The sequence below is a fragment of the Barbus barbus genome, assembly GCF_936440315.1.
Source record: "Barbus barbus genome assembly, chromosome: 33".
In the NCBI taxonomy this organism is placed as follows: domain Eukaryota; kingdom Metazoa; phylum Chordata; class Actinopteri; order Cypriniformes; family Cyprinidae; genus Barbus; species Barbus barbus.
Genome location: NC_136761.1, coordinates 21329591 through 21356657, shown reverse-complemented (window position 1 = coordinate 21356657; position 27067 = coordinate 21329591). Strand labels below are relative to the sequence as shown.

The 27067-nt window shown below is 41.5% G+C and overlaps 1 protein-coding gene across 2 annotated transcripts in view; it reads right to left on the bottom strand.

Annotated features, from left to right (window-relative positions):
• LOC306853118 (xaa-Pro aminopeptidase 2-like) overlaps positions 1-23985 on the bottom strand; it is a 29256-nt gene extending 5271 nt beyond the window's left edge. The window contains exons 1-11 of one of the 2 annotated variants that reach the window (XM_079390313.1): positions 23834-23985; positions 9551-9705; positions 3921-3988; positions 3348-3458; positions 2800-2863; positions 2547-2651; positions 2261-2347; positions 1821-1964; positions 973-1074; positions 780-861; positions 499-700 (exon numbers count right to left, since the gene is read on the bottom strand). In XM_079390313.1, the coding sequence (XP_079246439.1) occupies positions 499-700; positions 780-861; positions 973-1074; positions 1821-1964; positions 2261-2347; positions 2547-2651; positions 2800-2863; positions 3348-3401 (840 nt within the window). In that variant the 5' untranslated portion in view covers positions 3402-3458; positions 3921-3988; positions 9551-9705; positions 23834-23985. Of the gene's footprint in view, positions 1-498; positions 701-779; positions 862-972; positions 1075-1820; positions 1965-2260; positions 2348-2546; positions 2652-2799; positions 2864-3347; positions 3459-3920; positions 3989-4532; positions 4698-9550; positions 9706-23833 lie in introns of those variants that run through there. The other variant, XM_079390312.1, reaches the window with a different exon arrangement.
• Between the last annotated feature and the right edge of the window lie 3082 nt (positions 23986-27067).

Here is a 27067-nt window from a genome sequence, read left to right as displayed (position 1 = left end):
TTTAATGTTCACCATATATTTATTTACATATCTGTCAATAAAATAATTTCATTTCAGACAGACTGGGAAGGGCAAAATAAAGTGGCTAAAATAGCTGTGCAGTGTGTCAAAAATAGAAATGGCTCTACTGATTAATATAGCAATCTAATTTTGTCACACAGTGACACGTGGCTGATGTAGATGTGCGTAACTAAACCTTTTTGACAGATGCAAGCACACAGGATTGTTTGCTCTTTCCTAGATTAGAGTTACATATTTACATTCATGTTTCAGCCTTTAAAATGGTAAATTCCATATGGTAAAAAATAAATTAGGCTACTATTTAAGACTTCTTGAACAGAAGCACGGGATAACATTAAAGGCCAAATGCAACACTTGAGGGGCTTGACTGAAACAATCTCAGCCATATTTAGCCCAATGATAGTTTGAGACTCCTTATTTGTGCATCCAAGCTATCATACACATACTAGTAGCCTATATTTTGGATCCAGGCCTTACCTCAAGAGTGATGAGCTCATACAGGGCTTGATTGGTGTACTCTGTACCCACCCACACCCTCACGTTGGGTCTCTGTAGATAGGACCGTAGGTACGAGCGCACAGAGCTGTACTCAAGCAGCTGCACACAATAGGTATGGTAGCATGAAGAGTTCAGGTACACCTTCAGCTCTTCTGTTATTCGTTCAGTGTGCACAAAGAGCCTGGTGAAGGAGGTTAGTTAGAAACTGTACAGCACCCCAACTAAGCGTAGTGCTATTAATATGAAACAGAGGAACTTGCCATATCTCATCCATTGACAGCAGAGTGTAAGAATAGAAGAATGGATTAAAAGGGATGTCGTTGCCTCGTAGATTAAACAGCCCTGAAAATAGAGATGCAAGCTGAAATGTTTGGCCCGACAAGAGTTTTACAGAACAATTCAGAGAAACTCTCCTGCATGAGATGGCTTTGTGTTGTGCTGTTTTGTGCTTACATGCAGTCTCGTCCAGAGCTGAAAGCAGCACAGCGGTGGGCTTGTATGGATTGTCACTTATTTGGGCTCGTATCTGATCTACTTTCATTGGCCAGGTCCTTTCTGAACATCCAAACAAACACATAGGTACAGTGTCAATTTTAATTACAACAAAACCTTCAAAAAAGAGGATTCTGTGACCATTTACTAACCCTTAAAATAAGTTGTTGCTTTTTATATGCAATTACAATAAAAGGGAATGCAGATGTAGAGAAGACTGATTTGTTAAAGATTCACTATTTTGAATTAAATCTGTTCAGCGAATCAGCTTTTTCACTTCAAAATGATTTAATTTTGTTTTGGTTTAAAATGATTTATTTATGAATCAGACTGATTTGATTCTCAAGTTCACCACACTGACTCAACACTTTAGTCTCGGCAGGAAGATTATTTGTAATCAGCACTGAAAATTTTCATCTGCTTCTCACACAAAGCTATAATATGAATTCAGAAGCCTTGTAATAAAATGCACAACTCATTTTAAGATCTTATTTGAAGCTTGAAAAGAGCAACAAGCACAGAATTTCTCCTTTTATGTCCCAAAGAAAAAAGCAATATACTGTAGTTTTAGACCAACATGAAGTTATTTTTAGGCTGGCTATGCCTTTATTCATGCCTCATTGACTTTATCTTGGCACCAGAATGAACTAGAATATCCCCTCTATCAGCTGTCATTACTGTAGGTTATATCACTAGTCATTAAAGATTAAATCAGAGCTTTATTGCTCTGTTTGTCATGATCTTATGGTCCTCTGCCATATTCGCTTGGTACTTATCAGTCAAGTGATGCTGATAAGACATGCACACACCGATGACACTGTCAGGTAAGCGCGTGGGGTTGTCAGGAGGCAGAGGAGGTCGATTTGTCCATATTTTATCCACCAGGTTATCAGGAAAAGACTTCAGGATCCGGCCCGCTGGAGCCAGGTTGGTGTTGTAGACATCAAATATGTCTAAAGCAGCAAAGAATAATGACCAAATTATTCACAACTGATTTTGATAATCTTTTTTGATAATAAAGATTTTCTTAATGTTTTTGAAAGAAGTCTCTAAGTGACTAACATCAATGTTGAAAACAGTTTTGCTGCTTAATATTTTTGTGGAAACAGTATTTTTTTCACATTTTTTTTGATTTTGATGAATAGAAAGTTCAAAACAACAGCATTTAGAATAAAAAAATTAACAGAAAACAATACACACTTTAACTTATTTTACACAAGAAAGTATTTTATTAGCTCTGTTTGCTTACCTACAGAGAAGAGGAATGGGTCAAAGCCCACCTGATCTCCCTCAGGGATCTCTAGGATCAGCCAATTGGTAATGCTGCGAATGGAGCCTGTGATCCAGTAGAGTTAGACCAGAAAAGTGTTAACGAATCAGATCGAATTAACAACAGACAAAGTAGAGGTAAAATAATAGAATTCTACACAGCAATCAACAGAATAACATCTTTCAATATCCTTTAAATATGTGTTTTAAGACTTCATTTAGACAAGTTTAAAATATTAATTTTACTCTCATAATTTGCTCCTCACCATCTCGCTGTAGCTCCCAGTTACAGTCCATTTGTCTCTCTGCCTGAATCCAGTAGCGGCTATCGGTCCACAAAACAGCCTTGTTTTGAGTAATTACTGCTGTTCCTAGATATTAGAAACAGACTCTCGTTAGTTACAACAAAAGACAGGAGTGGGCCGTTTGTCAGGGACCAAAAAAGTGACAAACATAATGCGACTGAGAATGATGCATGGTGATACAGCAATATTATGATCAGTTGGCTGTGAAACACACCTGCAGAGCCAGTGAAGCCAGACATCCAGGCCAACCTCGCATCTCTGGGGGCGATGTACTCACTCTGCCAAAAAAACCACAGTCAGTTACTGTCACAATGGTAATGTCTGAGAATATAGAAGATTGAAAGAGGAGGTTTAGGGGCTCAGAAATTAAATGGCTACAAAACTGACAAAAACACAACATCTATTTAAAATTTGGGGATGAATAATGAATAATTCATATTATTATTAATTCTAGGCCAACTAGTTTTGGATTCTGCAGACATAAGAGAGAATGTGCATTTAAATCAAATCAAAGTTTTTGTCTAAAAATAACAACAATGCAAATATTATTATTTACAGCCTCTTTTGTATTTTTGTTGATTTTATAGAAATTATAACTGTTAAAATATTATAATTTATTTAGATTTATTTGACATGAGTGTATGGCATGGTTTGTGATTTTATATGGTTAGGGGAAAAAAAAAAGAAAAGAAATATAAATTCCAGGGGACCAGTTTTGCCTCTAAATATAAAAGTTCATTTCTAACAGCCTTTAAAAGTTACCAGATGAGCATCTGTGGCTGGGATGATGTAGGCTGAGATGTTCAAGGGGATCATGGATGCTCTCAGATCACGAAGCCTCAGAGTCGTGTTTACAGCTGTTGGCGGCAAATACTGCAGCAACAAGAATTAATCATTGAAATATATTGCATCAAAATGATTCTGAATTCATTAAGTTATCCACAATCCACAAATGTTAAATATCACAAATTCAATGAATTTACTCAATCTTTTCAACCCATAATTCAAAACTCAACCCATACAAAAACATTGAGTTTAACTGATAAGGCAAGAAAAACTGTGTGAGCAGCAGGACAAGACAGAGAAAGTTCACAGATAACACACACCTCACTGAGATCAGATTTAGGGTGTGCGTGACCTAAAAACTGTGTTCTTATCAGAAGAGAAGATCTCCTCACTGAGAGGCCAGATTAGGCCTGTATGCTGGAGATAGGGTTATTATTTTCTCTTTCCACTGCTCTCTGAGCTAAAGATGAGTCCCAGCAGAGGGCTGAACCAATTGTGTGGATATACACAGGAAAACATGGACAGAGTATGGATAGAAGAATAGAGTACCGGAGGAATTGCCGAACAGTTCCTCTCACTGCCTGACCCTTCTTCGGCCCACACAGCATATCTGCCTCCTGTGATGACACACGAAAAGAGATACGTGCAGCACAACAGAGTAACATTTTAAACTCACTGTCAGCACGTGGTGAACAAAGGTCAGCAATTGTAGTTAAATTTATGCCTTTATAATTCTAGATGACAATGTTTTCTCATTACAATATAACTGAAACAGTAAAAGCAACACTACAACTCAAAAACATGCATAAAATCTCAAAACCCACAATGTGAACAAGCCAAATATAGTAAACAAACCATACATATCATTTTATGAATACAAAAAACATTTATCACACACTCTCTTACATAATCACATGTAAACAGATTCTTTTTATGGTTAGAGTGAGCAAACAAATTATATTTTAAGGCAGAATTCATTTTTAGGCTAATGACATGCAAATATAATTCACACATAAACCAAACACTCATGACACAAAAACAGATGGTGACCAGAAATGTTGCCTTAATGAAAGCTTTACTTATACAGTGCATGATTGTCGCATAGTCACACCACTCCATCAAGACTAAATCGCCATCACATACACAATTTATTTTTGTTACCTTCAAGAACCACAAGACACACAGCCAGTATCCAGCCTGAGGAGCTCATTTTAGACCATCTGCTCCAAGCAAGTCCACACAGAGAGTGTGACAGCAGGGCACGAGTGTTTCTGTCTTGTGAGTCTGTGTGTGTGTGTACAAGGGTGTGTATGTCCTATCTGAAACTACATGCATTACCAGAGGCGTCCTAACCAGATTCATGTGCACTAGCTGAGGGGGAGGAACTTTGGCTGTGACTCTAATCTTTACTATTGTAATAAAAGCACAGTGTCTCTCTCCCTATGCCCTTCTTTAATGCGCAGTGCATTTACCCAGGCATAGCGAACAAATTGCTGGTCACATAGTAAATTATGTCTCCTGTTACATATGTACTGTAGGCTAGTACGTTCCTGAACTCTACTTCAATGCCCTCCTCTAACAAATAACATCACTCTGCCTTTCAATGTCAGGAAGTTTCGCAAGAAAGGTTTTATTGTGCAAACACTTAAACAGAAATTAAATGAAAACTCTTCATCAATTACTCATCCTCATGCAGTTATATATATATTTCTCTCTTCACTGGAACATAAAAAGAGATTTGGCTGAATGTTCTTCTCTAAAACTGAAAGTGGATGATTTCAACCTCCGAAATGACCTAAAACCTTAAGCTCGCAAGTAAGTTGAGCCACCCCTTGTTTTTAGGCAACCTTAAACACAAATGGTGATATGACCATAAATATGTGAAGAGTTATGTATTTTACTCATGTGATGGAGAGAGGCCCATGGAATAACTGGTAGCTACATGTCTATACCCCCCCCCCCCCCCCCCCCCCCCCCCAAAAAAAAAACCCCATGCTTCTTGTGTTTTAACAATTATAGACAAATCTATAATATCACTTGAGTGTTTGTGCTTTAGGAAGTTATAATATGAGGCTATACTGTTAGCATTATGTTAGCTCTAAACTGCTGGATGATAAAAATTTGTTAAAATGGTGGGGGGGGGGGGTAGTTTGAGCCAAATGTCCTGGGGTAAGTTGAGCCAATGGCTCACCCCTCCTTATGCTAATGTATTATTTTACTGTAATTCTATATTTCATTATATTTAGACCAAACATTGGATCGTAACCCAGTATCTTGAGCCACAGGTGGAGAAAACCCCTAGATGAGTGGCCAGTCCATCACAAGGCTCACACATAGATTTTAAGAATCATTTTTAAAAACTGTATCAAATTCTGTTCATTTGATACAGTTTGAGGTGAAGATATTTGATTTTACTACAGCATAATCAATGTCACGGTTTACTTTTATGTGGCTCAACTTACCCTCTCCCTTGGCTTAATTTACCCCACACTGGGGGCAAGTTGAGCCAAAAGACCAATTTTTTATGGAAAGTCATATTTTGAAAGCAGTTTATTTTATATCTAAAGTAATTATCCCAAGGATGCACCACACCCTGAAATGTATGTACATATTTAAGTTGGACTTTCATGTGCTCACTTTAAACACACTGGAAGTAAAAAAAGTTTTCTGAGAACCAATAAGGTTAGGGTCAACAAGGTCCAACATGTCTTGACATGTCATATTTAAATACACACAAGAGCTGCAGTGGAAGGGATGACTTTCTCCAAATAATTAATATTTTGGTCTGTTGATCACACTAAGGCATCATAGGGCTTCAGACTTGGATAAAATCCATCCCTCGTTTACTTGAGCATTCTCAGTTGTGTTTTACCTCAGAATAATTGTTCTACAGGTTTAGAATAACATGATTGTGACTAAGTAAAGACATAATTAGAATTTTGACTTCACTTTAAAGGACATCCCTGAGTTTACTGTGTACTTTTTAGCCCATTTTGACCAAAATCATCACTTTGATTTCAAACAATCCAACAGAAAAGAACTTTTGAGTTCATCTCTAATAAACAATAAGAAACTGAGATAAATTAAATAATACTGCATGTCACTTGATTTTTATATGAAGACAATTGTCTAGACAGAGATAATTACTGTGCCACAGTCAGATCCCAGTGAACAGCTGAGATGCACGTCTGGCCGTTCCTCTGCCACCAGACACATTACTGCATAGCAACAGTGTCATTTGCAGACTAGGAGGAGATTTACCTCCTCGCTGAGATGTTGTATTCGTAAGAGCAGATTATTAATGCAAAATCTCTACATTCAAGTGTTCAGAGAGTTTCTCCATATGAAAACAATGCCAACATGAAATCAAAATAGGAGTTATTTACTTAGTAAACATTGCTGGTCTTATTTTGAATAATTCATCTTTGCATTTTAAATCAACTGTTGGATTTCATAATCTTTTATCAAAAGATAAAAACTCTTCCCCTGAAATAGGGGAATCATTTCCTCTTTCAGTGACATCACACATCAATAACAACATAAAAATACTTTAACAAACCATAAAACCCAGCAAAAGGCCGTTACTAAATAACAGAAGAACCCACAATCAATGGCGATAAGATAAAACCACAGGCCCAACATTTCAGAGATCCATCATTAGGGACATCTTCTGAGTAAATTTACATAACATTAAAGACTGACACTGTTTTTTACACAATGTATATCCAAAGTGAAATCCTTCTCCTTGTAAGTGTTACTAATCAACCAGCAGGGGGCAGGGTTGCTCCATTGGTTTTTTTCTGGCTGTAGTGGTCCTAACTTGATATAGAGGGAAATATTATACAGCATAATTGCCACTGATTATATTATTTACAATTATGTTGAACCCTTAAACATAGCTGAATCAGAGCAGAAACATGAATATTCAAAATCTCTTAAAAACATTTTAAGTTGTAATGCAACTTGGAATAAATGAATTACAGTGATATGAATACATCACTGATTCAATTAATATAAGCAATTAAAGACAGGAAATATATAAAATCAATAAGAAGCCAGAGTCAAATAAATTATACATTCACATATGTAACATGCCTCAGTACTTTTTTGCCAACCAGATTTAATTTGCCTAGCTGACAATTTCCTGTTGCTTATTTACATAAACACAAACATATGCGATTGCACATACTTTATGCAATATTTTATTCAATTGCACCCTTATTTACAAGCTTGTAAACACACAGACAGACTCAATTATGTCCTGAGCACATTAAGTATGTAGATTTGCGTGCTCACATGCCAGCGAACTCTCCCCTGAAACCAGTGGCTGTCTTCATTATTTGCTCAAATGAGCACAGTGCTCAAAGTTATAGATAGATATTAATAAATGGTAGCCCTGGCAACCGTTCCCTGGTAATGTGGAGCAGCACAGGGAGCCACAAGCAATACCTCCACTGACATAGAGCAGCAGAGCCCAGACGGCCTCACTCTCACATCCATAGATCACTGATCTCAGATCATTTCCAACTGTACGCACTGTAATCTGTGACTCAGGTAATGCAGCACAGTCATATGATATTGTGTCAGGTACCAACATGTGAATCCATCCATACCAAAAGATCTATGCTGTTATATATAGTGGATTTTTGCAAAGCAACAAAACAACAAAGCAAAGCAAAAAAAACAACAACAACAAAGCAAAGAAAAAAGCAAAACAAAGCAACAAAACAACAAAGTAAAGGAAAGCAAAGCAACAAAAAACAAACCAAAACACAACAAAGCAAAGCAACAAAACACCAAACAAAAAACAACAAAGCAAAGCAATAAACAAAAAACAAAACCAACAAAGCAAAGAAAAACAAAACAAAACAAAAAACAACAAAGCAAAGCAACAAAACAAAGCAAGACAGAACACAGAGGCTTTTAGTTGTCTGGTTTTGGACACTTTTTGGTTGGAATGGGTTATTTTTGGCAACAAAGATAAACCAACTAAAGTCAATCAGTCAAATCAAATCAGTCAAAACCAGTAAACTTTAAAAATACATTTTTAAATGCAGGGTAGCTACTTAAGGGTGAGATATTTTGACTTGGATCAGTAAGCCCTAGCAACCATTATTATAGTAACCACCATATTTCCTTTAGAAAGTGTAAATACAGTATCTCAGTACTGTTTACTGTTTTGCTCTTCACATTGTTTCCCATGATGCTGACTGTGTCCCTCACCTGCTCACTCTAAGACTAACGCAGTCAATCATTATCTATGATGTGACTACAGTAGTTACTGTCAAATGCCTAGAGGTGCTGGTAGATAAATCATAGATATCAACTCTAGTAGAGACCAAGGACACACAGCATGTTTTCCCCTTGAAATATGTTATGCAGTGTCAAATGAAAAGCAGAGAAAGAGAGATAGAGGAAAAGAGCGTGCCTACAGAAAAAATGTTAAGTGCACAGAGGAAATCCTTCAGGAGTAACACATACAATTTGAAGCCTCTGAAAGTTGTGAGCTGGGTCACGTAAAAGTCTGTACCTCAACTTCAGTCCACAGTCTCTGAGCAGAGGAAACAGAACCCATTGCACTACAGAGCCCCTTCTGTCAACACTGAAATTTTAGGTCCCAAAGTTACAGACTGTGAACACAACGATTTCCCTTTAGATTAGATTGATTACTGTGTTTTTGGCATGGACAAGCAGAAATTTCTCTTTCTAAATGGTAATTGCTGCAAACTTCGCTAAGTATGCCAGATTAAAAACAGGTGGAAGTTCTGTAAAGTTTGCAGAAAGTTAGCTTTTAACATCCAACGCCAAACATTGCGAGGAAATATTTCGTCACTGTGACCGAAACGCTCTCTGAATGTTTTTGCAATATCAATGTATCACACAGCATGCAGTTTTTCAGAGCTGCAAAGGGAAGTAAAAAAAGAAATCATCATGGGCTGCAATACACCAGATTCTGCTGAAAAGAGACAGGAACGTAAAGACAACACATGGAACGGATCACGAAACTGGACGCATGTCATCGGAGTGATCTCACTGACACGTCAAGCAAATTACATACGCTATGCTTACTGACATCTTAGAATCTAATTAAGCGAATCATACATTTATTCTGTCATTAGATCTGCCCATTAATCTAACTGATATTCCTGGGACTCCATCGGTCGAAAAAATGAGATAACCTCAGATAGACCGTGGGACTTTGAAGTGGATGCGAAGTGGGGCGGGTGTGAAGGTTCCAGCAGGCCATGGGAGCTGTCAGATGCCAGTCGGAGTGACTGATGATTGGGGTTGGTGTTCGATCCCGATGCTGGTCCCTGATCTGTGTAATCAGAACCTGAGAAACGACAGGATTAGACGGGTCAGACAGGGTCAGGAGAGATGGATGTTGAACTTCCCTCTCGGCTGTGTTTAAGACACTCAAAGGCAGAGGAGTTTTACATAATCAGCGGGTGGTCTCCGGGGTGCAGGACTAGAGCTGTACTAACACACACACACACACACACACACAGAGTCTCACACTCCACACTCAAACGCACCCCATGCTGCTCGCACCAGAGGAAGAGACCCCACTGTGCGTCTACTCCTCAGAATTAATGAAGGTATGTGGAAGTGCTCTAGTTTTGAATAACAGAGAGCGCTGAGCTCAGTGCTCCTCAAAAGAAAGAGAATATGGCGCCTGAATTCTGTTTAAACAAATTCAGGCACTGTCTGCGAATAGGGTAAAAAGTAGGGCCTAAAATAAGGAAAACAAAAATAAAAAAACAGTGAAAGGAGGTACAAAAATGTCAATCTTGGCAGCAAGTCAAATTAAATAAAGTAAAATTTAATATTGTTGCTCTTAATTTTCTAGGTTTGCAATTTTCACAACCCTATTACCAAACAAAAACACCAAATAAACATAATTTTAAAAGCAATATAGTATGCAGGAATGGGTAACAGGGTTGCCAAAACAGACCAAATGAAGCTGTCACTCAGTATTGGCCAACTAGTTTGAGATTAAATATACAAATTTACACCCAAAATTAAAGGAAAATTTTTATTTGACATTTTTTCTTATTATAAATAATTTAGGTAACGGGGTTGAAGATTGAGCTCAGTGAATGAAGTCACAACTACAATTTATATATACAGTGTATATATATATATATATATATATGAAGAGTTCATTTGCAAAAACAGATAACTCCGTTTTTAAAAATTTTCAAAAATCATGTTTTCTCAAGTCAAGTCACCTTTATTTATATAGCGCTTTTAACAATGTAAATTGTGTCAAAGCAACTGCACAATATCCAAAAAAAAAAAAAAAAAAAAAAAAAAAAAGGAAATAGTGTGTCAATAGTGTAAAATGAAAAAAGAAAAAAGAAAGAAATTGCAATCAGGTCGACGATATCGCTGGAAATGCAATCCAATTAATCTCAATCAAACTGCAGTTGGGTTATTTTGATTAGGTTAAAAAATAACTAAAAAATACAGCTAACTAAAACAATAATACACAATAAAAACATGATAAAAAGCATGTTTTTTGAACATGTTAAAAAACAGAGTTATCTGTTTTTGCAAATGAACTCTTCATATATATATATATATATTGTAGCGGGCTGAAGAATCACACGACAGGTAAGAGTGCAATAAATGCCCGGAGGGTGTGTTTATTGTACAAAGGTGAAGGAGTGTGGGTGCTAACGGGTCCGGTGCTCTCAAGCCGTGCAGAGTGTTCCGTGTCGTGGTCCGTCAGTGCTGGTTGTGGGGTGACGTGGTGCTCCAGGTGGCGGGCGGATCGGTCACTAGCTGCTGTCTGGTTGGGCACAAGAAGGACACAAGCGTTAGACACCATTCGTTGGGAGACGATACTCACAAGCCTGTGTTTCAGAGAGGCTTTTGTAGCCCTCTGTTAATGAGTGTCAGCTGTGACCGATCAGCCCATGATGATTGTAGGCAGGTGTTCCTCCTCCGTTTCCAGGGCGACGCTGATAGGTGCTCGGGACACTCCTCACACTCCCCCCCCCTAAGCGACGTCCTGGTCCTGCGAGAAGGGGGAGAGACGGGGAACGAGGGAGGGGTTACCCTTGACAGACCTACGAAAGCTGTCCACAGCCGCGAGAGTCCATCAGCGTTGGCATTGGCGGTCCCAGCCCGATGACGCACGTCAAAGTGGAAGTCCTGGAGCGCCAGGAACCAGCGAGTCACTCGGGCGTTGGTCTCCTTGGCCCGGGCCATCCACTGTAAAGGGGCATGGTCAGTAAAAAGAGTGAATTTTCTGCCGAGGAGGTAATACCTTAGCTCCAGGACTGCCCACTTGACGGCCAACGCTTCTTTCTCCACCGTGGCATAGCGTTGTTCGGTCGGGGACAGCTTTCGGCTGATGTACAACACCGGGTGTTCCTCACCGTCCGCAACCTGGGAAAGGACCGCTCCCAACCCGGTGTTGGAGGCGTCCGTCTGTAGCAAGAAGGGGCGGTTAAAGTCCGGTGCGCGCAACACTGGCTCCGAAGTGAGCGCTGCCTTCAGCCGATGGAAAGCTTCTTCCTCCGTGGGACCCCAGGAAACCTTCTCCGGCCGCCCCTTCTTGGTTAGGTCTGTCAGGGGAGCTGCTAAGGAGGAGAAGTTAGGAATAAAGCAGCGGTAGTAGCCCGCCAAACCCAAAAAAGCTCGTACCTTTGTTTTTGAGGTGGGCCGTGGGGCCGAGAGAATCGCTGCCACTTTCTTCTCCTGAGGTCTAATCAGTCCACGGCCCACCTGGAAGCCGAGGTATTTGGCTTCAGAGAGAGCCAGGTGACATTTTTTTGGGTTGGCGGTAAGTCCAGCCCGACGCAGCTCTAAAAGCACCCTCCGTAGCCGCTCCAGATGGTCTTCCCAGGTCTCCGAGTGAACCACGACGTCATCCAGGTAGGCAGCCGCATATTCCTGGTGGGGCCTCAGCAGGATATCCATCATCCTCTGGAACGTCGCGGGTGCCCCGTGAAGCCCGAAGGGGAGAACCCGGTACTGCCAGTGCCCAGATGGAGTGGAAAAGGCTGTCTTTGGCTTGGCTTGCTGCGTCAGTGGGACCTGCCAATATCCCTTTGTGAGGTCCAGAGTGGAGATAAACCGGGCTCTCCCCAGACGATCCAGGAGCTCGTCGACTCGTGGCATGGGGTAGCCATCAAACTCGGAGACCTCGTTGAGCCGGCGGAAGCCGTTACAAAAACGGAGGGTGCCATCTGGTTTCGGAACCATTACGATGGGGCTGGACCAAGGGCTGCGGGATGGCTCGATTACTCCTAACCTCAACATCTCCTGTACCTCCTCCTCGATGGCGTGTCGCCGAGCCTCAGGAATCCGGTAGGGACGCTGCCTGACGACGGTCCCAGGTGGTGTGCGCACGTCGTGCTCGAGGACGTTAGTCCGCCCGGGGAGTGGGGAGAACACATCCGAGAACTGACCGACCAGATGTTGAAGCTCCGTCTTCTGGGCGGCCGAGAGGTGGGAGCTGATATCCACAACCACGGGATTTGTGGCCACCAACGCTGAGAGCTGGGTCCTAGTCCCGACCCAACGTTTCAGGAGATTGATGTGATACAGTTGGTCTTCTTTCCTCCTTCCTGGTTGGCGCACGCGGTAGGTAACCAGCCCCACTTTCTCTGTTACCGTATACGGACCCTGCCACTGGGCGAGGAATTTGCAGGCGGCGGTCGGGACTAGAACAAGCACGTGGTCTCCCGGCTGGAACTCCCGTGGTTGGGCCGCCCGATCGTAGCGACGTTTTTGAGCTTCTTGGGCCTTGGCGAGGTGCTCTTTGACGAGGGGCATCACTCGGTCGATCTTCTCCCTCATGTCCCGGACGTGCTCAATGGTGGACCGATGGGCTGCGGGCTGCTGCTCCCAGGCCTCCTTGGCAACGTCGAGAAGCCCCCGGGGTTGACGGCCGAACAGGAGCTCAAAGGGAGTGAAACCGGTGGAGGCCTGGGGAACCTCCCGTATGCCGAAAAGGACATACGGAAGCATCCGGTCCCAATCTCGGCGATCATCAGCAGCCGCGCGACGGAGCATCTGCTTCAACGTCTGGTTGAATCTTTCGACCAGCCCATCGGTCTGCGGATGGTACACTGTTGTGTGCAGATGTTTCACTTTGAGGAGGCGGCAAAGGTCGGCCATCAACCGGGACATGAAGGGGGTGCCCTGGTCGGTCAGGATCTCCTTGGGGATGCCGACCCGGCTACAAAGTAGGAAGAGTTCCTGAGCAATCGCTTTCGAGGTGGCTTTTCGAAGGGGGATGGCTTCAGGGTAGCGGGTCGCGTAATCCACGATGACGAGGATGTGTTCGTGGCCCCGGGCAGACTTAGGCAGCGGTCCCACCAGATCCATCCCTATTCGCTCGAAGGGCACCTCGATTATGGGCAGCGGAATCAACGGCGAGGGGGGAGGGGTCCGTGGTGCCATCCGCTGACACACCGGGCACGCCTGGCAGAACCGTTTCACCTCCGTATCCAGCCCGGGCCAGTGGAAACGGTCCCTTATCCTTTGGATGGTGTTCTGCGCCCCCAGGTGACCAGCCATCGGATGGGCGTGGGCCAGCTCCATTATGGTCTCTGTTTTAGAACGTGGCACCACCAAGAGTCGTACTTCCTCCCCCCTTCGCTGGGCAACGCAGTACAGCAGGCCATTCTGGACCACAAAGTGAGGGGTCGGGTGCGGTGGTGGCTGAGTTTCCTTCCCTTCAACCACTCTCACTTGGGCCCAGCAGTGTTTTAGCCGATCATCCCCGAGTTGCTCCTTTGCGAACGTTCCCCCTCCCCTGGCCTGTTGAAACACATCATAGAAGAGGTTAGCGGACTGGGAGGGGGACTCACCGTCTCTGGCGCTATCGGTCGTCATCAGGGCAGGCTGCTGTCGTCGGGGACGTCGGCTTGGCTTCCCTCGTCGGCGGTTCCCGGCTGGGCTGGCAGGCTGCGTAACGGTGGTGAGCAGTTGGTCGAACCCCGGAAAGTCACGGCCGAGGAGGACGGGCACGGCCAGATCCTTAATAACCCCCACCTCTATGGGCCAAGTGCCTGGGCTAGCCGTGATGGAGACTTGTCGAGCTGGAACATGGCGGGTATCTCCGTGTACGCAGGTGATGGGAATCCGGGCCTTGGTGCCTGTCCTCGGTGGGACCACTGTTGGCTGGACTAAACTCACGGCACTCCCGGAGTCCAGCAAGGCCTGGTATGTTCGCCCGTTGATCTTTACCCTCGCCTGCGGGGCTCCCGGCGGCAGCTCCTGGTGAACTACGCAACCTGCCAGCCAGGTATGATCAACCGAACGAGGAGGATCGGTGGGCATTGGTTCATCCTGAATGCCGGGAACCGCGGGCCTGCTGACTGAGCGTTGGGTGCCCTCCGGCGCGCGTCGCTCCTGGAACACCCTCCGGGGAAAAGGCGGCGTTCGCTCCCCAGCCTCCCGTCGCTGCGTTGCTTCTGCCAGCTCAATCGCCTCCACTAGGTCCCCGGTGGTTTGCGGGTTCCGCATGCCGGCCGCCTGCCGAAGAGAGCGGGGAAGGGCCCGGAGAAAACGGTCCACCACCACCCGCTCGGCCACTTGAGCGGCGCTAGGATCTCCAGACAACAACCAGTGTTGGGAGAGGCGAGATAGTTCAGCCGCCTGGGCGCGGGCTGGCAACCGGCTGTTATATTCCCAGGCGTGGAACAGTTGGGCTGCTGCAATGGGGGACAGTCCCACACGGGCCAGGATCTCTTTACGCAGCTCGTCATATGACTCCATTGCGTTGGTTGGCAGGGAGAAGTAAGCCTGCTGCGATTCGCCGGTCAATAGCGGCGCCAGGACCCGCGCCCACTCCTCTCGCGGCCAGTCCTCCCGCGTCGCGATGGCCTCAAACATCTGGAGGTAATGCTCAACATCATGGTGGGCCGTCATTTTCGGCAGGAGCTGGGTGGCTTGAACTCGGGGGTCGGGCAGCGGAACCCGCTGGGCAGCAGAAACGCGCAGAGCGGCAATCTCACGCTCCGCCTCTCCCTGTCGAGCGGCCATGTGTTCAACGATCTGCTGTTGACGTATACTCACTTCAGTGAGGTGTTTTAACAACTCTTCCATGGCTGGGGAGTAGCTGCCGCCTGTGAGTGACTGGGTGAAACACAAGGAAAAGAGAAAAAATTTAGTTGGGGATGTCGTGACAGTCGGTGATTCTTCAGCAATCTGCCCGCATTCTCCACCAGTGTAGCGGGCTGAAGAATCACACGACAGGTAAGAGTGCAATAAATGCCCGGAGGGTGTGTTTATTGTACAAAGGTGAAGGAGTGTGGGTGCTAACGGGTCCGGTGCTCTCAAGCCGTGCAGAGTGTTCCGTGTCGTGGTCCGTCAGTGCTGGTTGTGGGGTGACGTGGTGCTCCAGGTGGCGGGCGGATCGGTCACTAGCTGCTGTCTGGTTGGGCACAAGAAGGACACAAGCGTTAGACACCATTCGTTGGGAGACGATACTCACAAGCCTGTGTTTCAGAGAGGCTTTTGTAGCCCTCTGTTAATGAGTGTCAGCTGTGACCGATCAGCCCATGATGATTGTAGGCAGGTGTTCCTCCTCCGTTTCCAGGGCGACGCTGATAGGTGCTCGGGACACTCCTCACACTATATATATATATATACACACACACACACACAAAATATATAATTTTACTTTTACTTGACTTGCTGCCAAGATTGACATATTTGTACATCCTTTCACTGTTTTTATTTTTGTTTTCCTTGTTTTAGGCCCTATGTTTTACCCTATTCGCAGACAGTGCCTGCTTTTGTTACAAAAAACTCGTAACAGGGGAACTTATTCGGAGGGGAATTATTGTCTTTAGAAAAGTTGAGATGGTATTTTTTTCTTTTTGTCTTGCCTCTGTATTATGCATATTAAAGTTCATAAGTGCAGCGCTGCTTTGATTACAGCAGAAACCAAGGAAATGCTTTAAGCGCCAACACCTGCTGGCAGAGAGTGAATCTGCCACTCATTCAGCTCGTCTGCTGTTTCTGTTTCATGCAGATATTTTTATGTATACTTTCACAAAAAGTCAGAACATTCTGTTTTTGCTTCAAATTTCAAAACTATACAATCTAATTTAGATTAAAAACTGCTCATGTTGCATGTATGCAGCATCTTTGTTTGGATCATGATTAAAATGCAGTGGTTGCCAATGGTCGAATCGTGCAATCAAAATCGTGAATCGAATCGAATCATGAGTTGAGTGAATCGTTACATCCCTAATATATACACAATGAGAAAGAAATATTTAAAGCAAATAATGTTATTTCTAATAGGTGTAAATGTTAAAACAATGTTACGAGTTTTTGCACTAGGGGGAAAATCATGCTTTAGTCGATTTTCATAGTAATTTTTTGTCGATTTTTTCATAGTTTGTTGTTGGTCATTATAATCAGTAAAAAATTAAAACCCTGTTTACAAAAATAAACGTAATAGATCAATGTCAAAATTCTCTCATTGTATGTGTCACGGTGCACACACGAGGGAGGACACAGGAACACGCAGACGAGGATGTAACTCAAATAATAGTCTTTACTGAACACATCAAGACAAGGCAAGGCTGACACAGACAGGAACACCGGGGAGTAAGTAGATCAGACAGGACTAATATACAAGGGATAATGAGACGAACACGGCTGGACAAGAATAAACTAATGATTACATTTAACAAGGACAGGAAACAAACCAAATATGGACACAAGAGGCAGGAACACATGACACACACACGACAGAGGACTGACAGTATGACTTTATTTGTTGAATAAAGAAAAACAAATCCTCTGCGGTGAGACAGGCCAAAATCCTCATTTCAAAGTTGGAAACGGACATCTACCTTTCATGCTAGGTAAATTTTATGCTTACCAAACATATCTAATAGTCCCCCCCCCCCAAAAAAAGCAGAATTTTTGCCTATAATAATTTTCCAAAATATCAGGACACCACAGTATTTGTGGAATGTGCCAACTGTCTTTGATGATTTTAGGTTTGCTGGGTATTTTTATATACTTTGTAGTGGAAGTGCAATTTATTTTCTTCCCATGATTGGTCCATCACATCCATCACATTAAATCACAAATGCCCTAATAAAACCTCTCTCCCTTCACTCCCTTATAAATATTTATGAGAGAGAGAGAGTGAGGGGTGCTGAAAACAAAGTCCAGCCGAGGGTCTTTTGCAGAGGAAGAGGTGAAAGTGAAGTTTCTATTAAAGTCTGCTCTGTTAAATATTTATGGGTCAAGAGTTGCTTTTGGTGATACCAGAAAGCACAATGACAAAGAATAACCTTCCAGACTCGCATAACAACCCCACAAGCCCTCTGTTCCACTCTCTCTCACACACACACAGTCTAAAACAAGTGTGTCAAGAACACAAAGAACCAAACAACCTTTGTTATGCCGAAACTCTTCCCTCAGAAGGCCCTCATGATATATAAAGAGAATGAGAAGCAGCTGGACAATCATGTCATTACAGTGTGTTATTCGAAAAAAGCAGACACTCGTCTGTCCATTGATGAACAGAAATTGCTGGTTGACCACAGAATGAGAAAATTCTGCTCTCTTTATTACAGTCATATATTCAGTCTGGTATGAGAGTCAACCAATGTCTCTTTCCCACAGTCCTAAATGGGCATAGTTCAAATCAACAAATGTGCATCTGAATGGCTGTGTTTCAAAATCTAGTGAACTACCTAGACTATCTGAATGTAGCCCATCTCTCCCCTGTTTTGCCCTGCAGTGGACGCTTGGGCCACATGAAAAGCGAGTCTCTTTATGTCTCCGGCACCCAGAGTGACACATTCCGATGCTCTGAGAGAAGAGTAGGCGGTGACCTGTCACAGGGTTTGAGTGTTTACCAGGAGGAGGAAACGGCGCTCATTATGTTTGTGAATGTGGTCTGTGTGGTTAGCTGGACATGAGGTGCATCACTGAATATTAACCTACACCGAGGCTAAATGAAACTTTTAAGACATGCACAGATAAACACATTCAAGAACATTTATTAAGCCCTTTAACCACAAGAGTAACAAGGTCAAGCAGAAGCTATATTTACAAGACTGTTAATGGCTGGAACCTGCTGTGCATTAAGCCAGGACAGTGCTTCACATGGAGTTTTCCCTAGTGTTATATATATAGTTAAACTTATACTTATATACATATACAGTACATCAGTGTTATTACTGTTAACTAAAGCTACAACTATTGCTAATTATTTTCAGTAATTAAAATAAAACTGAAATAAATGTATTAGGTACAAAAGAAACTTTGCCCTGATAACTGTAACAAATTAGTGCTAAAATGACCAAAACTTAAACTAAAATTAAAATGAAAAGTAAAAATAGGCAATTCAAAATATTAATAAATACTATAATATGTGTGTGGTGTATTTGTATCTATCCATCTATCCATCTATCCATCCATCATCTCTTATATTTTATGGTTACATTTTAAGATTTATTTTATTAATGTTTATTTATTTTATTAAGTCTAATGTCTGAAGTTTAGACTTTAAAGCATAATTCACATTCTACTTTGGCAAAGAAGAATACAATTTATGTTTAAACTCTGCTAAATGTTTTCTAACCATGGGGGCAAATGACAAAACCCTTAATTTTCTTTATTTCTGCATAAATTTGACCTACATTATGATCAGATCTTCATCTTAAAGTCCTCTAAGAGAATCCAATTAAACAAGTAACGCACATATCATTGTATTCTTTCCCCACTTAATTAGCTAAAATGAGTAAATATCTCTGTGGGAGACAGTCACTTCATTTAAAGAGGTCGTTTGAGGAACCTTGGAAATGTTTGGTCGACTGGATCAAAAGTGGCATTTGACCTGAAGAGTTTGAGAATCAGTGAGGTAGTGGGCTAAACCACATCTCTGACTGTAAGATAAGAAATCTCACAGTCTCCACAACCAAAAAGACTGGGCTGATATGAATGCGCTCATCACATCTAACAGATGCCATTACTGGCCAGAGACCTGTGTGACCTTGTTCAAACCTCACTGCATCTTAAATCTCCTCCAGACATGAGGGTCAGAAGGTCACCGGTGATAAGACGGGAGGAAAAACTAATCTAAATGATACTCAGACTGTACGCAGCAGACAAAGAACGGACATGCCATCACTTCAAAAGGTACAACAACAGTAATTTTGGCAACGAAACTGTTCAATGCTCCACATTCATTCTTCATGCTTTTCCACTGCTATTTCACACTTAAGTGTGACAGGTAAATTAAACATTCATTCGAAGGCATTGTATTTTAAGGTTCAGGTCAGGTGCAAAAATAAATTAATTAATTACTTGGCATTAATTCCTCAGCACAGCACTGGTGGAAAATCACAGCCTCTTGCACAAAGTCAAAATGAAGGGAAGATGGGATGAATGGGGCAAGATGCGAGTCTAAAATCTGACAAAGGCAAAATCCGAGGCATTTTCCAAACAATGCACTGCACACCAGACTCCATCAGACTTCCCGGAGTCGATATTCTGAGCCTTTTAATGACGTCCGGCAGCCAGACTGGAGCGATTAAGTCAGGTGAGCGCCCGTGCGCTACAGGAAGATATCGACTTGGGGGACTGAAGGAAAACATCCAAACAAGCGAACAAGCAGGTAGGTAAACAGGAAAATACAGGGAGGAAGGGAGGTCAGGATTGCATGCTGGTTTCAGGGACAGCCACTACTGTCCTCGCTTCCTATCAGCCGGCTCAAGCTTCCCCTCTCTCTGGCACCCTGTCTCTTGGCTCATTTGTGTATGTTTGCTTCTCTGTTTGTTAAATTATACTGTAATTAATTGCCTCTTAATTTGCCATTGGACATTTTCCAGTTGAATCACAGAGGATGTTGCTGTACTCTCAGCTGGGGAATTCTGCAATGCTTCATGGTAACCCTAATCATACCAACAGCTTAAACACACACACAAAAACACGTCTGGACGGTATGGAGGTTCTCAGCTGGCCAAATGGACCCTACAGATTGATTAAGGGTGGATATTTTTAAAATCCTCCTTTTCCTAAAGCCTAATCTTGGATAAGAGATTGCATATCCAAGGGACTAAGCATGTTAGCATGACTAACAATAAGATAAAGGTGTCCCTTTGATTCACAATTAACTGGGTTTTATTGAGACACCATGTGAAGTAGTTTTCACAGTGAAATATGTGTCTTATAGAAATAATTCCAGTCAATAGTCTGTATTGAACCTGGCACAGAGTCTGATCCACGTATTCAGAGCAATAATTAGCTTGAAGAGGGATTTGCTTGCAGCCTAACCCGACCTTTGTAAGCTTTGTGAATAATGGCCTGAGACTTCTACTAACAAACAGCACATGCAGAAAAAAGACCACTGCTAAAAGACAAAGTGATTTTTTCCCCCTCTAAATTCCATTGGGGGACTTTTGAGGCCGTCCCAGCGGGCCACAGACTGGACATAATAGGGGAACAAGATCCCAGGATGGCCAGTCAAGATGTGACCGTGAGACTGGCTGATTATTATTTTGAGTGTGTGTGTGTGTGTGAACTTTATAATACCAGATGTAAAATACTCATTAAAGTTTCACAACATTGCATTATTGAGACATTTAGTTATACGCATTTCTTCTGAATTCATTATCTGGATAATACTGTTTTGAAAAGGCAGAAATATTTCTGGTTTAATAAGCTCTGAGGGTTATTATGAAATATTTAAAAAACACTTTACAATAAGGTTCATGTTAATGCAATAGCTAACATGAACATGCAACAAGTAAGAACATTCATACTTTTATAGAATTTAATATTCTTTGGTAATGTTACTCAATGTTAACAATTGATTATTATTACAAAATAAAAATATGTGTTTCCTATTTAAATATACAATTACAATTTAATTTATTCCTGTGATGGCAAATCTGAATTTTCAGCAGACATTACTCCAGTCTTCAGTGTGTCACAATCCTACATCGGTGCCAACATATCATGATTTAATATTTATTATTATCAATGTTGAAAACGGTTCTGTTGAAAAGAACAGCAGTTATTTTAAAACAGAAGTCTTTAGGTCACTTTTCATCAATTTAATGCCTCCTTAATGAATAAAACTAATTATTTCCTTGAAAAATTTTTGAAGCCAAACCCAAACTTTCAAACCGTAGTGTATACTAATACATTTTACATTAGTGTATTAATTACAAATTAGATTTAACCTTTAATATTAAAGTTTATCAAAAGTTTATATGTATTTTGTACAATCTTTGTACAAAAACTTTTGGTCTTATCCTAAAAAGTCCTTGTTTTTAATTTAAGTGATTTGTGATCCATCTCCTGAAGCAAATATCTTATTTATTTTTTTCACAAGAGAAATTGTGTTGCAGCTTTTATATGGGGTGGTACATCAATATCAAAACACATCCACTGCACTCATTTTGTTGGAAAATTGAGGCCTGCGAGGCAATATCATACTGACAGACAGGGACACATTGATTTTTCTCTCCACTGGGAAAGAGCAAATGAAAGTAAGAGACAAACAGACAGACAAAAGTGAGAGAATTCAACCGATAGATGGACACGAAGGCAGAAGGATGAGCCTGACACATCCTGTCAAAGCCTGAGTGTGCATCCCTGTTGACCCGCAGAGAAAGGAAACACAGCCGCTCGCACGCACACACACACACACACACACACACACACACACACACACACACACACACACACACACACACACTTCAAACACACGGCCAGACTGCTAGTTCTGACCTCTCTAACACTTTCTCTCCACTCATCTGGTGACAAACTCTATTTTTAGGCCATTATATTCCTGGCACTCGTACATTTCACCTATCAGTTTTCACTTGCTCATTTAACATTTAAAGACATTAAAGGTGCACTCCCTTCCTCTAGCCTTTAATTCAACAATCTGATACGCAAATGCACATAGGCGATGTTGATTTCAGATGAAAATCCTCAAAAACACATTTGAAGCACATAGGAAAAGGTCATTGGCAGATTGGTAAACACATTCCGTGTGCGGCGTGTTTACTTTCAGGTTTTGTGGCCTTGAGGGCTCCTCAGAACTTGCTAGGTTTAAGTAAACTGCAGTGCAAATGGGCCGTGGTGAGAATGCTGCATTGCTCCAACTGTGTTTCTTGGAGAGGCTGAAATGCACTGATTAAAGTTGATTGAAGCCCTTCAGCTCCCAAATTCTCATGCTGCGTCCATCACATTATGTTTAAATCAGAACAAATGTGTTTATAAGTCTGCATGAGGTTGAGGTACGTTCTAACCTGTTCTATCATCCTGAGAGACTTGTGGTTACTCAGAAGGGAGCAGTTCTCCATAAGTCATAAGAAAAATGGTCAAAGCAGATGACCGGTCAACATAAGCGTCCCTCTGATGCCTGACCTTCTCTTTCAGCTAGTTGATTCATGATCTCAACCTGAAGTCTTTCAAAGACTAACAAAACAACAGAAAAGCAAAGCCAAACAAAACAGAGTTTTCTTAAGTTATGGGGGTTTCTGTATTGTTGGGTGCCATGTGAGCGAAGGAGGAAAAGGAAAGCTGTGCCATGGGAATACAGACACCCACTGAGGGAGCTGAGGCCATCACAGAGAATTTCCTGATTGTACATCTAACCTTTCAGCACCTCCTCCTGTGGCCTGCACACATAACAGGGTTGCCAGGTCTGTGTGAAAAAGCCCAATGAGCAACACAACCAAACTAACATTCAGCTCAAACCCTTTAAAGCTTTTTCAGATCATTATGTAGGCCTATATATTATAGTCAATATTCAATACCATTGGGGGGTGGGTCAAGCATGATGGTTTGAAAATGAAAGTGCTATTTATATCACTACTATTTAAACACAGTCCAATTTCATTTGCAAATCACCATAACCTTCAGCTGCATGGCAAAGACAAAATGCACGTCACCTCAGTGACCGTGACTAAAGCAAGGGATGAAGAGAGGATGTGCGCTCCATGGGAACATTGACCTGCACTCAAACAAACACAGGCCTCTGCTTCTGTTCTGAACACACACTGACAAAACACAACCATCAGTCAATACATTTGCTCAGACCTTTAAATCTGAATTTCACTAGAGCGTGACAAACTCAAAACATTATGAGTCTGTAATGACTATGCACCACAGTTAAGGTACAGAATAATAGCATCAAAAATTAAGTGAAAAGAAGCAAAACCGGGTATCTGGACACAGCCCTTCATATGCACAGATTATCAAAAGCACAACACAATTAAATAGCAAGTAATCAAAATTATCACAAGTCTAGTAGCTAAAAAATAAACCAGTTTTAGTTCAAATCAACCATTCTTGTGAGTGCTTCCCAGCTTCCTAATAACAGAGATAAACCCTGAAACAAAACAAATGAGGGAAAATGACCCCAAAAGTTCCCCTTGATCTATTGGCAAAAGCTTCAAGGTATAAATATCTACTGCTTAGTTTAGCAAAAATGTTCATTAACTTACCCTGACACACTGACATCATTGGTTTACAAAGATCATACGTCACGGACAGTCACGAGTCTTCAGAATGAGCATACTTTAGGCTCAATCCAATAGTTCTTCAGCAGCTTGCATCTTTGCACTGAGGCTAACTGCAATGACTCCGCTGTGTTTATGACATGTAAATCCTGCAGCTGGACTTATAAAGCATAATGGAGCTCTTCATCAAAAAGATGAGTTTGGAACAGTCACCGAATTGATCCATGTTTCATCTCTTTCTCATGAGAGCTGCCTTCAGCCTCTTTCTCATAATCACATCAGATTCAAAACATAAATGAACAGAGAAAAAGAGCTTAATAAAGCACCGAATGTTAACACAGGAATTCATGAGAAGAAAAATATGTTCTTCTGCTCTTGAAACATAAAAGCGCAGTAACAGTTTATAAAACACTCTAGCCTGAACAGAATGATTCACAAGAAGAAAGGAAGAAAAAGAATATGTGACAAGAAAGAGAAAAATATGCGAGAACAATTTTGTAACAGTCTACTCTACCAGACTAAAGTTTGGCTGCACTTTCTCATTCAAATATATTAAGTAACACAAATGGAAGTATGAGAAATATGCAGCGATCCCATCTGGGATCCTTTTAATCTGTATTAAAAGAGTTACCATGTATGCTGGCCACTTGTCGGTTGCTATTCCTTTACTATCCAGTTTCAAAATTAATAAAACAAAAATAATTCAAATAATTAGTGCAATTAGTTTTGTAAAAAAAAAAAAAAAAAAAAAAAGTGAGCAACAATGTATTTTTGTGTACAAAACTAACTTCAAGCATTAATTTTTTCACCTCATCTAATAAAAAATGCAACTATTTTAGGAATTTTGTATTAGTATGGTCTGATTTGTATGAAAACACAATTTTTAATATATATAAAAAAACAAAGCATTAAGGTCCATTCCTAAACATAAACCTCAATGGTGTATAAGCAGTTCGTACAAAAGTATAAAAGTGAGGTTATATGAACTCTAACAACTAACAGCTAACAACTTGGCAATAATTTGCAATATCAAAAAAAAAAGAAAAAAACTTACAGATTGCCATGAGTGTTGGTTTTTCCAAGACTGTGAGAAACATTTTGGTCTAGTATTGATAATATACTATCAATTATATTATACTGTATATGATCAATTTTAAACTCTTGATAATATATTTGGATGAAGTGTTGTTTAAAGAAACAGTTCACCCAAAAATGTAAAATTCTGTCATAACGTCATCTTAAAACTTCCAAGAGTCCAAGAAGCTTTCAAGCTCTAAAAAAGGACAGAGTAAAGCATCATAACAATGCTTCATACAATTTGTAAACAATGTTGCAACAGTTCACTAAAGAGGAGGGTTAATCAATGATTAACGGCATACTTTTCTGGATTTTTTGAGTGAACAAATCTTTTAAGGAGGTTCCACATGAATGGCATATAGCTGACAGCCATTAAACTGTATTTTGAACCAACAAACCAAGAACTGAGTCTCAATCAACCATGAGCTGAGGCATCTTTGAGTTAGTGAAGGCTGCAGTGTGCTTTTCTCTCTCCAGCCCAGGACTTCTGTCAAGTGTCCTCTTTGTCACCAATTATGCATTCTGGTGCCACTGAAGCACTCCTGGCAGCGCTATGCTTCTGTCAAGGACATTCAGTCTGGCCTCTGTCAGATGGGGCACTTGTCAAGCTGCCAGTGCACCCGGTGACACTACCTTCACAGCACACTGTCAGCTGACCGCAATGAATTAATACATAAACCAAAACCACCCATGAGTATAACACTCTGGTTATCATGGAGAGACGACCTCGTGATCTCCCGCTTTGAGTGTCCCGTCAAAACAAGGGAAAAACCCTCAACAAAAGGCCCGGTGAATTATATTAAGTATACAGGTGTTTATATTGATGATTAACGGCATGGTCATTCAAACAATACAGAAATTCTTGGCCGCAATGGAGGATATGGAAGGAATGGTTGCGCTGACATTCCTGGCCATTTCCTCGACGCAAACAGTGTTGCCTTAAGGGTCTTCGGCTGCCTGCATACTTTCCAGATCTTGTATCCTCCCTATCCATGCAGAGATTCCACAGGTCTGGATGGACAGCAGGTGTGCAGCCCAGGCGGACTTTCCAAGGATGTAAAGTCAACAGAAGACCCATTACTGCTCTTCCCTTACATCTGAAAACAAAGGGACTGGAATTCAGGAGGATGCATACTTACATGCCTGTGATTTTAAAGATAGCGTCCTCTGTGCTGGATCCTGCCAAGATATTGTGTATATTGTCATTCAGGGGAAGTTTTTCATCTGCTTGAGATAAACAGATAACTGTATTAGTCTAAGAGGGCTCTTATGGTGGTGTCCTTGAGAAGCAGACTGAAAAAAGAGAAAAGAACAATGGAGGATAGAAAGAATATATTAGGCTTGATTTACACATATACAGTCTATATATTTTTTTATATTAGAATTTAATATTTTATTTAATTATTTAAAAAGCTCATCTAGATGGATGTCTTTGTTTTACAGCATCTCACGCCATGAGCGCTGCATTTTTTAGACTGTGTGTCAAGATAAAAGTAGTTGGAAAATATATTTCAAGACTCGTGCTTCTGTTCTATTCTGTTGTGCTCTGTCCAGCTGTCTTTGTATATAAATATATATAAAATAGCTAATCTGGCTGTTCCAGTTCTGTGAAGATGAAGGAACATTTATGCACATGGAAGTACTCCTGTGTGTTTAATCACATTTAAAATATCACCATGGTGATTATGGGAGATGGGCTTAAAAGCAGAAATTACACATAATTGGTTCTTTCTCCACATGAATGCTTTCTCAGAAGGCATATGATACTGGGCCAAACAAATAAGCCCACAGCATGCATAAATGGCTGTGATGACAGCAGAAAAGCTGATTCAGATTTACAGCATATTTCAGTAAATGTATTAAATAGGTTGATTCTGAGTTGGAAACAACAAGCTCATTCAAATTAAAGCTTTACGCCACAAGACGTAAACACCACATGTTCACCGCTCTTTCTACTGGTAACCAAAAAAATAGTTATTAATGGAGCACCTATGTGTTTTTGGCCAGGAGTCTGAAAGAGAATTGCTGGTAGACAGAGTAAACTCCAGAAAAACAGCATGGTTTGAATATCGGACTTCAGACTACAAGGTGCTGATTAACAATAACAAACACTATAGTGGGCAGCAAACATTTCACAGTCCA